The sequence below is a fragment of the Neopsephotus bourkii genome, unplaced genomic scaffold, assembly GCF_033783945.1.
Source record: "Neopsephotus bourkii isolate Nb327-2 ecotype Australia unplaced genomic scaffold, CSIRO-AGI_Nbou_v1 NB_168, whole genome shotgun sequence".
NCBI classification, from domain to species: Eukaryota; Metazoa; Chordata; class Aves; order Psittaciformes; family Psittacidae; genus Neopsephotus; species Neopsephotus bourkii.
In genome coordinates, this window is record NW_026900684.1 from 12,050,161 (window position 1) to 12,067,326 (window position 17,166).

Genomic DNA, 17,166 nt, shown 5'->3' on the forward strand with positions numbered 1-17,166 from the left:
GTAAAGTCCTTGATCAGAATGAGGCTCTTAAACCAATTATGTGGAGATCAGAGTGCTTAAAATTATAAGGAATACACTTAGAATTATTAAAGGCTTCAAATAGCTTGGTTCAGGCAAAATTACATATAATTGATCATTTAGTATGTATTGCCAGTAAAAACTGCAGTCATAGGTGTGGAAGATCAGAGAAATTGCAGTGAAACTTTTGTAAAACCCAAACCACACCAGAACTCCCTTTTCTAGGGGTTTTTACGAACACAAATCCCAGCACTTTTATTCATCTTCTCCCAAGTACAGAAAGATGCACCTTAAGTTAAAAGTACTGAATAATTTTATCTGGATGAAAACTTGAAACAGATGAAGCAAGCCCAAAATAGATTACCTTGATTGCTTGGTAAGTGAAACCACAAATTTGGGGATTTTGATGCTTTTAAAAAAGTTCAAAAATATGTGATTCTTGAAAAAAAAACAACCACAACCAAAAAAAACCAACCCCAAACCAACCCCAAGTCCCAAAATCATTTATAGATAAATTTCTTCTTTGCCAAAGGACAGAACAATCTGTAGGCAATTAACATAAAGACTGACAAATGCAAACTGGATTGTCAGAGAATGATTGTATGAAGGACTGTGTTTTATTGATTCTTATTTAGCCTCTGTGCAGTCCCTCTACCCCTGTGCTTTGACTTTTATGATTCATTTATTACAGAATATAATATCATTCTGGATAGGTAACATTTTCAGGGTCAGGCACATAAATTTTAATCTGGCAATCATCCTCTTGATATGTCAGACTGGTGACAAGATTCTCATTGATTTTAGTGATACAGGTTTAGGAACAAAAGGACATGTATTATTTAGTGTAAGATGCAGGTTAGTGGATTTAATTCCTTCTTTACTATCTGTCTGTAGTTACAGCTTATGACCAAACTTAAAACTTGCTAAGATCAGTCACAATCTCATATTCACTTCTCTTTTTTGCATGAAGTGACATTGCTTATCATATCTGAAAATCTCTTGATGGACTTGGCCCTTGTTTAAAGTCTGAAAGTAACTCCCAGTTTTTACCGTGAAAAATACATTCAGATATCGCACTAGAAGTTTAGTGTTCTCTTAACATATTTGGCAGCCCTGTAGGGGATTAACCTTGGCCAACAACCAAACTTCCACTCAGTTGCTTGCAGCCCCCCCAGTAGGGCAGAGGGAGAAAACAGGAAGAACTGGAATGAAAAAACTCATGGGTTAAGATAAAATCAGGGATATCGCTTAACAGTTACTCTTGGAAACAAAACAGACTTGACTTAGAGAAGATTAGTTTATTGCTAGTTAAAAATGTAATTGCTAATTTGGGTAGTGGGAAATAAGAAGACACATTCTAAACCAACACCTTTTCTTCCCACTTTCCCAGGCTCCACGTCATTCCAGACTCTTCTTCCCGAACAGCACAGGGGGAACTGGGGGAGGTGGAGGTGTACAGTCAGTATGTAACGCTTTTAATTCACTGCTCTTTCCTTCTTATGCTTTGCTCTGCTCTGGCGTGGCTTCTGCATGAGTCGCAGTCCTTTAGGAAAATGTTCTCCCATGTGTGATCACCACAGATCCTTTGGGTACATCCATTTGTGTGGGTCTTCCAGGGGCTGCAGTGCTCTGCCATGGGGCATCTCCTCCACCTCCTCCTTCTCTCTCCGACCTTGGTGTTCCTTCGTTTCTTGTTCTTGTTCCCATCTCCTCTCTCCACACAGAATTTTCTGCCCTTTATTAGCTATGCTTTCACAGAGGCACCACCAGCCTTGCTTGACTCCGGAGCTGGCAGGAATTAGCACTTGGGGCAGCCCTGAACCCCTTTCCACAGAGGTCAACCGTGCAGTCCCTTGCTATCAAAACTTTGTGACATGCAGCCAATGCAAACCTAAAAGGCAGAATGTCACTCAAGTCTAGGGAATAAAGCTAACATTACAAAATTAGATGATTTAGGTCAACAGGATAGCAGACGGAATTTCAAATTAAATATTGAGTCAGCTGTGCCGGAAAGGTAATTGAACTGTTTCTGCACCTTGCTCATTTCTAAATTAAGTTTAACTAATTTGAGAAAGTAACTGGATGTCACTGAGGGCTCTGAGTTACTATACAGCTGCATTTTAAAAGACAGCCAGGAAGAGGGGAAGGGAGTGCATGATCACTACAAAAGGGAGTAACACAGGCAGCATTACAATGCCAGGATATATCTAAATCTCCCTGTGGTGATGGGAGAGCTTGTGCGTCTCCCTTCCCCTAAGGTACATCAAGTTTTATCTCGAAATCACTGGGAGTTCTTAGCGGCTGTCTCCGCCTCAGACTCCCGCAGGCTTAGCTTGGGGTACGAGGCGCTCGCACCGCTGGAGGTCAGTTCAGCGGTTTCCACCCCAACCTGGAGGTGCGGGCTGCACAGCGGGGCTCCTGCTGGGACCATGATGGGAGCGACGGCGGCGGCGTCCAATTCGCGGCTGTCGCCGGCGGCAGCGGGAGGGGCAGCGGCCGCGGCTCGGCTCTGCCCGGCGCCGCTCACCTCAGCACACAGCCCCACCAGCAGGCCGTTAGCCCCGGGCGCGGCGTCCCCGGCGGCGGCGCGCGCGGAGCGGCACGGGGGCGGAGCGGGGCGGGCCGAGGGGCGGGCGGAGCGCGAGGCGCGGGGCTGCAGACGGCGGCGCGTGTGGGGAGGGAGCGGGCCGCCTTTCCGGCCGCGGCGAGGAGCGAGGGTGCGGGGCTGGCAGCAAGGTGACGGGCTGGGCGGCCGCCCCTTCCTCTACTTCTGCTTCCGCAGCCCTTGTCCCCTTCAAGGTGGGCGAGGGGTCTGCTGCGGGCGACTGTCCCGGTCCCTCCGCAGGGGTTCAGCTGTGGTGTGGGTAACCACCGTCCTCGTGTCTCCTCTCGCCCAGATGCTCAAGGTAGTAGCCTTGGTGTGCGTGTGTGCAGCAGCCTGGTGCAGCCCGGTGCTGGCGGCGGCGGCCGGGGGCAGACCGGACAGCGGCAATTTTCTGGACGATAAACAATGGCTCACGACCATCTCGCAGTACGACAAGGAGGTCGGGCAGTGGAACAAATTCCGAGACGTAAGTTCGCCCCTTGCACCCTGCCGGCCGTCAGCCGCGCCCGCCCGCTCATGTGGCGGCGGGCGGGTTCCGTTCTCTGAGAGCATCCTTCGGGCAGCCAGGTTCGGGGGTGCACCTTAACTTCCCCCCATCTCCCCGGGTTTCAGTTCTTAATTCCCCGCGGCGCCTCGGCAGGACGAGGGAGGTCCCACAGGGCAGTTCCCGGTGCGCTGCCGCCGCTGCGCGGCGAGGACCGCCCGGTGTGCCCCGCGCCCAGCCAGCACCTCTAGGGCACAGAGAGCTGGGGAACGGGAGCTGCCTCTTGCCTTGCGGGTCGCCAGCCGTTAAAAGGCGGCTGAGGTGTGTGTGGGGGGCAGTTGCATTTGTTCTTCCTTCTCGTTTCCCGATCCGCGGTGGCTGCGGGAAGGGCTGCGATGGGGACACTCCTGCCCCCTCTGCCGGCCCTGCTCCCCGCTGAAGCCGAGCGCAGCGGGGGAAATAGGGGCTCGCCCCGTGGCCGCTGGGCATGGCAGGGCAGAGCCCCAGGCACCTGGAGTGTGCACCGGACGGGGCTGCCCGGCCTCACCTGGCCGCTGTTGGAGTGCTGAGGGACGGGGGCCTGTGGGGTGGTCGGAGCGCGGGTCGTGGAAGGGAATCTTGCTAAGTAAGGCGTTAAGTCGTATAGATGAATGGTGCGTCCGGAGCGCCACGCACGGAGTGAGTGAACGCCAGACCCAGTCTGACCCGAATCCTTGTCAGTTACGAAACCTGCTACTGAAAGGTGGCCCTCGTCCTCCAGAGTGCCTCCCTTTTGCGCTCAATTCGTGGTCTGTTGCAAGTTCAGTAAAGCCCAGTCGATTTTCGCAAGTCCTTCACGTTTCTTTCACTGGAAGGAGTTTTCCTTGAGTGACCAGTATCTGGCTTCCTTTGGCATCACGTTAAAAAACCTAAATTCCAAGCTTGCAAAATAAATTTTGGTCAGCTTTACCCTGTTGTTTACTGGATTTCTTTGTGTTGGTGTAAAGCACTGATTTGGTTTGCAACTTCAGAGTCAACAGGTTTCTTGTGCTGCAGCTTGTTGGTGGCTGTGGTTTGCTATAGCGAACTGAAGTAAATGTCTCCAAGAAGTCTCTTTTATTATTCTGAGAGCTGTAGCATGCTTGTGATGCATGTATTTTCTAGCTTTCTGTATATATTGCATGTGGGATGCAAACTTGTCTATTTATGTTAAGTAACTAGGAAAGAAAGCTATTGTTAGAGTTGTGGGAGAACTTGCTTCCCCAGTAGTTTTATTAATGAGCATAGCTTTGATGCTTGAGAACACCAAAATCGGTGTTCAGATATTTTTGTTTCGTTTAAATATCTTAAGAAATTATGTTCATGTTAAAAAAACCCCAACCCTAACAACCTGTTTAGTGTACTGTACTTTGGGATCTGTGATTTTGGACAAAAAAAATAAATACTCTGTGCTGTATAAATGTTTTAGGATGAAAGGCTGCTGGTAGAAAACTCCAAAATAAGTACATCAGTTATGTTTTGTAATTGGTCAAAGTCATTTACGTAAGGACTACCCTGCAAGGCTGAAGAAGCTAAGTGCTCTTTAATGCCTGTCTCCTGGGTGCCCAATGACATATACTGTAATATTGGATATTAGCCAGATAATTTATTCTGTGACAAGTAGGTGTCCCCAAGGATTTTAAGAGTGACTGCACAGAGGAAGTACTGCATACTGATTCTTCTGAGGCAATTTGCAAATACACTGGCGTATTTATTTTTACCCTGTTTGAAGTTTTCTAAGGCTGGTACTTCAGTGAGGAATATGCTTTTATTTCTTGTGTAGACTGCTTATATCCTATTGATTGGTACTTCATCTGGAATATTTGCTGAATGGTTCTAATGCTTCACAAGACTTTGCTTTAAAAGCATGGATGGCTTTCAGTAATTCACGAGGTATAATTGTAAAAAAAAAAAAAAAAAGGTATTTAAAATTATGAGTTAATCTACCTGCACAGAAACGCATTAGAAAAGTATCTTACTTGTAAGAAGCACTGATCAATTACCATCCTTAAATATAACATGGTGGAGAAGTTCTTTTAACATCCTTCAGTTTTATATAATTGGTAAATTTACTTGTGCGACTAATTTGTTGGTTTTGAAACTGATTAGCAATTTAATTAGTGATTCAGATGTTGCCTCCTGTTAAAGGAACAGCACAACTGAATTTTAAACATATGTAGGAATAACAGTCTTGCAGAGTTAGATCAAAATAAAGGTATGCAAGGCCTATGCTTGTAATTTACTTCTTTGACTGGAGAGCAGTGTATCTTTCTAGGCTTTAAATATCCTACTCCTAGGGTGAGCTAGAAATCTAGTGTGAAAAGAAGTATTTAAAGGCTTAACTTAAGACTTAACTGACAGGACTGATTAATGTGAAAGATAATGACCCTGACTTCTGGCTCATTGGCTCAGTTTCTTAGAGTTTTAGATCACAGTGAGTAGGAACATAGTCATTCAGAAATGAACCCTTACAAAACCTAATAAACCAAGCTATGATCTTCTATTAAAAACAAGCAAAACCACCCCCTCCCAAAGAAACTTACTCCCCAACTCTCCCTCTCCCAAACAAACTCAGAAAACCCAAACCTAGCTGTCTTAATACCCTCTAAAATGTCAGATTTGCCTGTAAAGGTTTTATTAGCACGATAGTGTTAACTAAGATCTTTTCAGTACTTTGTACAGGCAAAACTGTAGCTGTTTCTTCAATTCTCTTGAAAGATCTTGATCATTTTGACAAATCTGTTGAAAATAATGAAATAAGTCTAGGGAAGAACTGTGCCTTCATGCAGAGCAGTGAGAAGCTGGGTGTGTGTTAGGGGCTATTTTCTCATATCTTTTTCTTGTGCAAAAATTGGGAATGAGCTCTTTATTAAGAAATGGGAGACTTCCTGCCTTAAAGGTCGGGGGAAGGGAAATTGTATTTTTCATATGTAAAATATCAACTACCTCAATTTTTATGTGAATCAAACATTTTGGGTTATATACAAGGATATGTTTACTTTTTGCCTACAGTAACTGGGGAGGAAGAATTCTTAACGCAGTCTTAGTGCTGCTGCAGTGTAGTTGGTGAGTAGTTGCAGCTCATGCCTATCACTAAACTAAGTCTCAGAGCTGATGTGTTTATTAAGGTCCTTCAAGCAGCCTGCTTAGGCTGCTTCAGCAGTGGTGTCATGCCCAAGGAAGCTGTGAATGCTCCATCCCTGGTGGTGTTCAAGGCCAGGTTGGACAGAGCCTTGGGTGACATGGTTTAGTGTGAGCTGTCCCTGCCCATGGCAGGGGGGTTGAATCTTGATGATCTTAAGGTCCTTTCCAACCCTAACTATTCTGTGATTCTGTGTCCTAGTCCATGTGTACATATCCTTTATTTACTTCCATGCTTGAGAGCTGAGATTCTTCAGTAGATGCTAAGTTACGGGAATCTTCTTCATTCATATTTTATTTTATTTATAGAGCTTTGTGCTGATGGTCTAGTCTATGGTGGTTGCACCAGACATTTAGTAAAAGTAGATATGAATCTGAGTCGTACTAAAATGAATATTATCCCTTTTAAAAATGTTGTTGGGTAATGGCATTGCATTTATACTCTTCTGCTTAGTACGTCCTAAATCTCACGTATCAAACCTTCATTACTCATAATACTATAAATCTGTGGAGAAACCCAGAATATAGGGATAATTTTTTACTCTTTATTACTTGATTACAAGTAATGGTATTATTTTAAATTCTAGAACAAAAGACAATAGATTTGTTATATATAACACTATTTTTTTTAAATATATATTTGGAAATTGAGTCCTGTTCATTTCTATTCATTAAAAAGATTGTATAATGTATTTTATATGGTAAATTTAACATGTCGCTTAATGAGAGTTATTTATAACCTAACTTGCTTGTTAGTGGTTTTTACTTTTCCTTTTCAAAGAGATCAGAATTTAGCAATTCCTTTATTTGCAAATTTAAGATGCATCGGGAACTTTGTAGTGGAGCATATTTTAGTATGTAAATGGACTGCACAACCAGGCTATGGCATAGTACTGTTACAAAATAATACAGTCAGTTGATAAGTGGGATCACTTTGCATCATACCATAGCGTTACTATCGTCCTACCGTATTAATATAGTCATTAAAGGTAAAGAAAGTAGAAAAATAATTAAAGTAACAGACCTTATAAACTATTAACTATGAAGGGGAAGTTTGTGCTGGTAATACTACCTTTTTCTCTGCCTCTGTATGAAGTGTTCTCACATTGACTATGAAGGCAATGCATTACCTTCTAAAATTTGGCAAGTCTGGGCAGCTCGTGTTGGCCTCCCAGATGGGTCTTCTGAAGATATTTAAAGAATATGTTTTTTCAACATTAGTTGAAATCTAAACCTTTCTGTTTGGAAAGGAGTTGAATCAAATACTAGGTCTCCATACCGATTCAGCAATTGCCAGTATTAATAATTCTTTTATCTGTTTAGAGGTTTGAGGCTTCCCAAGAAGAAGCACTCTGTCCCCCCCCAGACTCCCAATTAAGCTCCCCACCAACTATATGCCTGGTGTTTCTATACTATTGTGAGCAGAGCATCTCTGCCCAGCTGTACATCCACACAACTTCGTGATTGTCCATGTAAGAAAGCAAAAGGCTGTTTTAGAAAGGATTCCTCACAAGTTTTTTGCACTTAATTTTGCAAAATCACCATGTGAATATTTGGAAGGCTTTCACGTTTCCAGAGTAGAATACCGATAACCTCGTTTGAACAGGAGAAGAACTTGCGTTCAACAAGTCTATTGCATTGTACTAGAATCCCTCGTAGTTTATGGAGGATCATGAATGTACTTTGGAAGTTGGTATTTAAGAACACTCATCAGTCTCTCCTCACTAATCTTAACTCGGTAACTGTGAAAATAGGTTCATTTGTCCTGTACTTTTTATGATTTAGGGCAAGTAAAACTACCTCTTTCCTTGTTAGTGGGTAGGGCAGCTGTTTTACTACGTATATGTGTTTTGATAGAAAATCATGATTAGGACATCAGGAAAAAATGGAATTGCAGAACAGGAAAGATAAATTCTTCGTTATGTTGTCCTGAGCCTAAGTTAAAGCAAGAACTTTCTAATAAGTTAATTTTTTAATGAGGTCATTGAATCTATTTGCCACGTGCCAGTTTGTTGCTTGAAACTTGTTATCGGTTATTCTAAAGTGGCATCAGTCTTTCTCTTTTTTCATGACTCTGTTTGTATGATCTTAGTTTTATTAATATGCTGAAAGAGGAAAAAACCTGAAACCTAGGAGATCTGACTCCTATATGTCATCCTAGATGTCATCCGAGAATGAGTATTTTGTACCTACACCTCTAATTTCTGCCTATGAAATTAAACTAATAGAGAGTAAAGAACTGTTTTTTAAACTGTGAAATAATAGGAAAATATTAGGAATTTGCATTAATTTTAATTAAGGAAATTTAAGAAGCTATTTAATTGTTCAGCACTTATAAACTGAGCATGTCAAATTATAACAGGAAGGAGTAATGAAGATCTTGATTTTTTAATTTTTTTTTTTTTTTTTTTTTGTATTATAGAAAAAGGCTTCTGATTTTTATATTTGCTTTTAGTTTGTTCTCAAGTATGGATTTCGTTTTTCTTTCACATGGTTACATTCCTCTGGTCTGGTTGTGCTGCTTATTTCTAATGGTATTTTTTGTCTGCAGAGCCAGAGTCTGCTAATCTCAAACTATTGCTAACATAGAACTCTTAGCTGTCTCTTAGAAGGTGTTAGCTTAGAAGCTCCTTATATAGCTGACGTTTAGGAGTTAAGTAAACTGTAATGTGCTTTTCCTTAGATTGCCCTCATAATCTAAAGTAAAGCTGATAACATTGTTTCGTCTTATCTTTAGCTCCTTTCTCCAAAGAATAATCTCTTATTTTATTTGCTGTAGGTTGTTTAGGGGATATGGATACCCAGGCTTCTCTTGTCTTATCGTTAAATCTTATTGGAATTGACTCTAGCCATCTGTGCTTATTACAGTGTAGTATAAATAGCTTTGTAATACACTAATAGATGGTAACAGTAACAGAAACAGCATAGACTGTTTTACAATCAGAAAGAAGTCTGAAGCAATAGGTATATTATGAGGGGAAGCTGAACATAGGAAACAATGGAATAATTAGAATAACAATGGCATAATTAGAATATATTTTCAGACTTACACCATCAATTCTTTTTGCTTTCTTCTCCATCTCTGTTACTTCATAATCACTGAAGCATTTAAAGGAACTAGCTGCAGAAGGGAGGAATAATAACTCTGCTTAATATGTTTGCGAATGTTGGCCAGTTTTCAAGCATAACTCCTTTAAATAGGCACTGAAATTCGTATAGTTATGTGTTGTGTCGTTTGTCCTTCCCCTTCAATGCTGGTCCATCCCTCCCAAGATATGCTGAATGAAATAAAGGAGATCTTTGAACAGTTGCTTATTTTTTTTTGTACCTAGCCTTAGAGTAAATCCTAAGTTTTCAAGCAAAAAGAAACCTTTATTCTAGCTGAAATGTTTCTTTTTCCGATCAGTACATGAAAAGTGCTTGTTAGTAAGATAGCTTCAGTTTTTCTTTGTGGCTATTTTTCTAATGTAGTCCTTCTTAAAAATCAACATTAATTTTGCAGTGGTATTTTTCCTGTTATATATTTGTCTTAATCTGACATATTTGAGTGTGTTAGTAACCACAGATGAAACGCTGCTCTTTCTGTATCTGGTGTTAAGTCTCAGTTTGACAGTTCTGAGTTTTAAAAATCTGTCTTGTTTGCCTTAGAAATAAATACTATGGAGGCAATGGTAGTAAATGGTAACAAACTATGTTTTATGAAAAGTTCTTGTAATTTTCATGGGTTTTTTTTTAAGTTTAATTTCTGTAAGAGAAGTCTGTGGCTAGTAATATCAGTGATCAAAGCTTCACTGAGTATCCTTACCAAAGGTGAATATTCTTTAGTTACGTGAAAGAGTTTTGTCTTCTTTTTTTTTTTTAATGATTTTTTGCTTTTGCTTTGTAATTTCACCTCATTCCACACTGATAGATTACAGTAGCAAAATCTATTGTAGGAATTAATGATTTACTGTCATGGTTTAAGCCCAGCCGGCAAGCCAGAACCACGCAGCCGCTCACTCGCTCTCCCCCTGCCCTGCTTCCGGAGGGATGGGGAGCAGAATCGAAAGAATGTAACTCCCACAGGTTGAGATAAGAACAGTCCAGTAACTAAGGTATAACACAAACCACTACTGCTACCACCAATAATAATGATAAGGGAAATAACAAGGGAAGACAATACAATATCTCACCACCCACTGACTGATACCCAGCCTGACCCCGGCAGTGATCTAGCTCTTCTGGGTAACTGTCCTCAGTTCTACATCCTGGGCATGATGTACCATGGTATGGAACACCCCTTTGGCTAGTTTGGGTCAGGTGTCCTGTCTCTGCTTCCTCCCAGCTTCCCCTCCTTCCTGGCAGAGCATGAGAATCACAAAGTCCTTGGTCAGAGTAAACATTACTGAGCAAGAACTGAAACCATCGGTGTTATCAGTGCTGTTTGCAGGCTGAAAGTCAAAACCACAGCACTACACCAGCTAGTAAGAAGGAGAAAAATGACTGCTACTGTTGCTACTGTTGAACATTTACCTAAGGACATTTATCTAAGAAAGGTGGTGCAGTGTCAGGTAGCAGTCTTGGACAGGACACAGAGCCGGTATGAAATTCAAACCCATGACAAACCTTTCACATTACAGTGAGGATGTAATTTCACTGCTCTGTTGTTATCTCACAAGTGACTGCTTTAAGGGAACACACGAAAAGAATGGGTTTAAAAGATGTAAATCATCCAAACTTTTTGGTATTTTGCCACTTCTAGAGATTGTCTCAATATGTTGTTATTAAAGGCTATCCAGTGCTTGACACTTCTCTTCAGAAAATTCTTATGAACCGTTTTACTTTTTCAAGTGATGTGTAATCATTGGCTCAAAGGAGGCACTTGGTTTGTAGCTTGTTCAGCATCTCTGAAAAAGTCTGCAAGTCATCAAATAATTTTATGTAGTGCACTTACACTGGGGCCTGCATGCAGCTGAAAGCAAGCTCGTTTGACATTTTTGAGCTTGCACTGATGACAAAATTCACTCCAGTTATTAGATCTGTGTAGCATAGCAATAAGAAGTACAGAACTTCCTCAGAAGTATATACCAAGGAGTATGGAAAATGACCTGTGTTTTAGCTGCTATTTATTAAAATAAAGTTATTAATATGCAGGCTGTGGGGTATGTATTACTGATGCAGGTATTTTTAAGGATTTGGAGGTGGTTGTGTTGGTGACTGAAGTATCACTTCAGCAGAAAACAGGAACAATGATTCTTAAAAGCAAAATCAGTGAGTTGGTGTATAAAGCAGCTATTTCAGGAATTCACTGTGTAAAGTGCCCTCCCAGCCTTTTGCAGAAGAGTAGTTCATAGAATCATAGAACTGTAGAATGGTTTGTTGTAGGAAGGGATCTTAAAAGTTCTAACACCCTTGCCACCTTCCACTAGACCATGTTGCTTCAACTTGACCTTCAAAGTTTCCAAGGACGGGGCATCCACAGCCTCTTTGGGCAACCTGTTCCAGTGCCTCACCACCCTCACAGTTAAAGAACTTCTTAATATCTAATTAAATCTACCATCTTTCAGCTGGAAGGTAAACCCCTTGTCCTGTCACTACGTTCTTGTATAAAGTACCTCTCTAGCTGCTGTAAGGTCTCCCATGAGCCTTCTCTTCGCCAGGCTGAACAAGCGCAATTCTGTATTAACAGGAAAGGTGCTCCAGCCCTCTGATGATCTTTGTGGCCCTCCTCTGGACTTGCAAATTGATCCACCAGTTTGGTCAGATTTAGGATACCCATGTGAGACAGAGAACTCTTTGTATTAATCAAGTTTAGGGCCAAAATACAACATTGGATTTGATAATATACTTGCCTATGTATAGTGGCTCATTAACATTTACTGTGACAGATTGTATTAAACCCGAAAATTCTAGTTGGGCAAAGGCGTTTCAGGAGGCTGTACTGGGTGCTTCTTGCACTGATTACGGTAAAGATTTTGATCTCTGAGGCCTGCAGTGCGAGGGAGTTAATTAGCTGCAATATTCCCCTGTGATCTAGGCGACAAATTTATGTTCTGAGCAGAACAAGGAAGAATACTATTTACATTCAAAGTAATCTGGGAGTGCTCCCTTCTTTGCTCCAGGTATGACAATGGCTAGTGCTTGGTTCACCTTTCTTTGCTGTTTAAAAGGAATTCCATTTTGCCACCTTCATAGCATTTTTTTTTAAATGTATTGTCAGTAGTAGTTACTGATTACTTTTATGCAAAAAAAAAAAATCACAAATGATACTGGAGTACAAACCAATTCACAGCCTAAAGAAGATGAAGAAATGGCTTCTGAATTACCATTAAGGTGTTCACTGAGATACATATTTTTTTATCTTAATCTGGAGTGTAGTTTTTAAAACATACTAAGGATTAGTTAGGCAGTCTTGTTTCCAACAACCAGAATTGAAAAGCATGAACATGAAGAGCTCAGTAGATTTGTATTTTCCAAAGTCAGCAAAGGGCGCAGCATATGGCAAGTAGTGTACAATATTCCTTACATGAATGAGCTTAAAACGCACTTAAGTGCATATTTGTTTTTCTAAATCTTAATAAATACAGCATTTTGCTTCTAAGCTGTTGAGATGTTTAGTTATACACCTGGCCCAAACTGACCAAAGAAGTATTCCATTCCATACCACAGCATGTCATGCCCAGGATGTAACTTGAGAGTTACCTGGAAGGGCTAGGGACTGTGGGGTTGGAGGAGGTATTGTTCAGTGCTTGGTCGGGCTGGGAGGGCAAGTTATCAGTTGGCTGGTGCTGGGGTGTTGTATTCTCTTCCCTTCTTATTTCCTTTATCATTACTATTATTGGTGGTAGCAGTAGTGATTTGTGTTATACGTTAGTTACTAAACTGTTCTTATCTCAACCCGTGGGAGTTGCATTCTTTTTGATTCTCCTCTCCGTCCCTCTGGGAGTAGGGGAGGGCAAGAAAGGGGGGGAGTGAGTGAATGAGCTGCCTGACTGGTTTTAAACCACAACAACATTAAACTCACTTTTCCTCTTTTTCCCCCAAATTTTCTAGATTTGAATTGTCGTATAGCTTCTTTAGGTTGAACACAATTCAGTAACATTTTTTGCGTAGAAGATTTTTAGGCGCTAATGTTAGTATTTGATGTTTAGGATGTTAAAAGGTCGAGCTCTTGTGTTTTTTATAATTATGAATGCATGCCACATGCATGTCTGAGTGCATGCACACACTTGTGCACAGGCTGATATCTCAACTATTTAAAACAATTTACAGAGATTTTACTTCATCCATCCCTCATGCTGGGGAGCATTGCAACAGCTTATAGAGTCTTACAAGTATTTCACACGTCCAACCTCATGATGTCTGCAGATGTTATCTTACCATCAGATTTTGATATCCCATTGGTTGCAGATCATTTTGGGTTATATACTGAGTGTGACATTGGTTTAACAATGTTTATGGTGTACAGAATAAAATAATTCTGAATTCCTGTCTCATGTGTGGGCAGTTGTTTATTGTAGTTCAGTTTATCGGTTGGAAAAAATACCTAATTTTTTACTTCCCTTTAAGTATTACATAAGACAAGTATGACTGCAAGCATCTACTGATTTTCAAGAAAATGTGTTGAATTCCCCTTTCCCCCCAGAAAGCTAGGACAAGGTATAAAAATGTTTTAATACAATTTGCAAAATCATTCTGAGAAGCAAACCTGAAGTTAGAATAATACAGTGCTCATCTGGTTGTAAAATGGGATAGTATCTACATAGTTTAAATTTTAAAAAAGAAAAAGAAATCTTTCTTGTCAACCTGGTATTCCTTTGGTTCTAAAGTAAGGGAATCTTCAGAATTTTTTTACAAAGAGTTGGACTGTGACTTTCCAATCTATTTTATATATAGTTGGACTGTTCAGCAGCATGAATGCTATGAAACTTTTTTCTTAAAATGTTGCAAGTTACTGTCAAACTTTAATTAGAATAATAAATAGTAAATTTTATTATTATCTGCATAATACTGTTTTTTCAGTAGATCTGCTCTAAAATCTTTAATCTAGTGCAGGTAAAAGTTAATGATTTGCAAATGCTTAATTCCCACATATAGAGATTGTACTGTTGCTTGGTTTTATCAGAAAATATTTTATTGAATAAATGTTCTAGTTGAAGCTGAAATTTCTGTAGCTATAAAATTATGCTCATTATTTATGAAACTTATTTAAAATATGTCAATCTTCATAATTTACTTATACTGCGATAAAACAAAAGCTTGAAAATCAAGCTCTCCAGATTTGACAACTGAATTTTTCAGTTGCTTAACTTAGGTGGCTTTAGCCAAACAGCTTGCTCATTAGACCAAAAAAACTGCCAAGGGTAATCAAGCATAGGGATGAAACAAAAGACGTTGTGATTTACCATTTTATGCTGGCATTTATAAAGAAAAGTGCTTGAATAAAGGAAAAAGAAGGAAAAAGGGAAAGAGGAAAAAAATCTTCATAATGCTGAATTAATTACTATCATATAATTTGAAAAACCTCAGTGATGTGTAGTCATCTAACCCTGTAGTGCCTGAAATGTTATAGGGTTCTTTCAAATAGTGTATTTTTAAGTAGTTATGAAGGAAGTGAAATGCTTTTCCGCCACCTCTTTATCAAACCTTCATTGAGGATTTCACTGGGATAATGTTGTAGTAGATGGGATCTCAGTCCAGTTTGCATGGACTCTTGTCTAATCGAGGTTACTGAGAATATGTAAACACCAGTAAAACTGGTGTTTATGAGATATGGAGTAAATATTTAATTATGCCAGTCTACTTACTTAAAATCATGATTTGAACATTAGGCCTACAAAACGGATTTCTGAATGTATTTTGCTTCTGTGAAAAATGGAAAGAAACCAAGCTTGAATTGGAGAACAAACCAAGTCATACATATGATGACTTCTTTTCATTAGAAAATCCTATCTAGTGATTTAAAGTAGAATACATGTTAAGATTGTTGTGTGGTTGTTTTTTTTCCCCTTTTTTCTTTTTTTCTTCGAATTCTTAACTTGTTGCTACTGCTTGGAGAACAATGAAAACATTTTGTTTTTTTCCCTTAAGCTACTGGATTTGATTGGGGATTTTATTTTTCTTTTAAAATGAAATATTTTCCTGTGTAAGTTGTTACTTATTTTTTATACTGCTTCCCCCCTGCCTTTCTTTGAGGTGAGGGTAGAAAACAGTCTTTCAGTTTCACTGACCTGAATATAAAATATTTCATTTTGGTTAATTCTTCTGAGAGGATTTCAGTTTGCGTATTTATAATCTGTGATTCATTTGCTACATTGCTTCATGGAGTTGTAGTTAGGTGCCTCTATGCTGCCTTATGTGCCATGCTTCTACAATAAATCGCATATTGTATGATACACTCTGCTTTCCCCTGTAGCCAAATCCCATGTTGCACTTTGAAACAAAGATTCAATTAAATGGGAGGGTGGCAATTATTAAATTATAAAAAAAGAAAATCAGACCAGCATAAAATGATGTACAGAGCATAGCAAGACAATATTATGATATTATGAGACAAGATTTTCATCCTGTATCACAAAGCCCATTTATATAGATAATACTATTAAAAACTAAAGCTGAATAATATATTTTATGGAGGTATTAAAGCATCTGCTGCACGACTTAATTCTGTAGGAAATTATAAGAGTTTATGGCAAAGCTGAGCATTGGGATGGATTTTACCTAGTATTTGTTTCTTTTATTTAAAACTGGATTTTTTTTTCTTTCTCCCTGGGATCTGATGCTGGATTAGATGGATCATCTAGTATAGTGATTCTTAAATATCCAAAGTAAGGCATAAATCTGCAGGCAGTGCTTTATCTTGATTTTACAAGTATATATTTCTTTCTGTATCAGAATCTCACATAAGGAAACTTCTGTATGCCAATAAACTAGGTATGTGGAGCAAATAAAAATCTGGATTAAGATACCATAGTATAACTCAAGTTAACTTTTTTTAAGTCTGTAGTTTATTTTCTGTTCTTATTATGGTATATCCTGCTTACTTTGCTTGTCTTCAGAGTTCCGAAGTTCTGTTATACCTGCCTAAGCTTTATGTTCTTACAACATTACTGGGTCACTTGATGTTTCCAACATACGTATTTGTCCTCATCTTTATACAGAAATCAGTCAAACTGTTCTTTACTTCCCTCCTCTGCCTAGGCAGCACAGAGATTTAAGTATTTTCTTTAAAGCCAAAACATTTTGCGTCACTTCCCTGTTACAGATTCTCCAGAAAATTGGAAACAATGATAAAATGAAAGTCAGAATTGTATCGCCATTTTGTGAGCTACAGGAATTTTCAGCATATAGATTGTTTGTATGGAGATTTCTTTGATACTGGTCTTCCTGATAAATGTCCCTTTCTATGCAGCCTTTACACCAGGTTCAAATCCCTGGTCATTCACATAAACATTTCAGTGGCAGTGTCCTTGCTCAAAGGCTCCAGACCACAACCAGTAATTTTTGTGTGTTCTTTGTGCTGGCAGAAATTATTTTTATGTATGTGGTGTGAAGGAACTAGAAAAGAACAGAGCACTCCTTCAGCCTGGGTCTAGATATTCAAGGTCTCTTCTGTTTTAATCAGTTAAATGCATGAGACTATAAACTCTGGAAATGAAAATCAACAGCACCAGTCCTTGGAAACTGTAACTCCCTGCTATCTTTGAATGTAGATTAGTAGAAAGCGGCTCAGTTTAGTTGTATCAGAAATAGAACTTATCTAATGTGACAAAAATTGGGTATTAATCAGATCAGAATTCCAGATCTTATCATTACTTATACCATGAATTTGGAAAAAAAAAAAAAAATTCCATTTGAGAATTAAACTTTGAGTGAGAGAATTCAGAGTGGAAATATTTTTCTCTGACTAGTAGAGTATTTT

General features: G+C 39.5%; 1 protein-coding gene across 3 annotated transcripts in view; it reads left to right on the top strand.

The window, feature by feature from the left end:
- The first annotated feature begins 2,638 nt into the window (after positions 1-2,638).
- Positions 2,639-17,166, top strand: part of SPOCK3 (SPARC (osteonectin), cwcv and kazal like domains proteoglycan 3) — a 182,322-nt gene continuing 167,794 nt past the window's right edge. The window contains exons 1-2 of one of the 3 annotated variants that reach the window (XM_061373054.1): positions 2,639-2,817; positions 2,916-3,089. In XM_061373054.1, coding sequence (XP_061229038.1) covers positions 2,916-3,089 — 174 coding nt within the window. In that variant the 5' untranslated portion in view covers positions 2,639-2,817. The remainder of the gene's footprint in view (positions 2,818-2,915; positions 3,090-17,166) is intronic. The other 2 variants (XM_061373037.1, XM_061373045.1) reach the window with 2 other exon arrangements.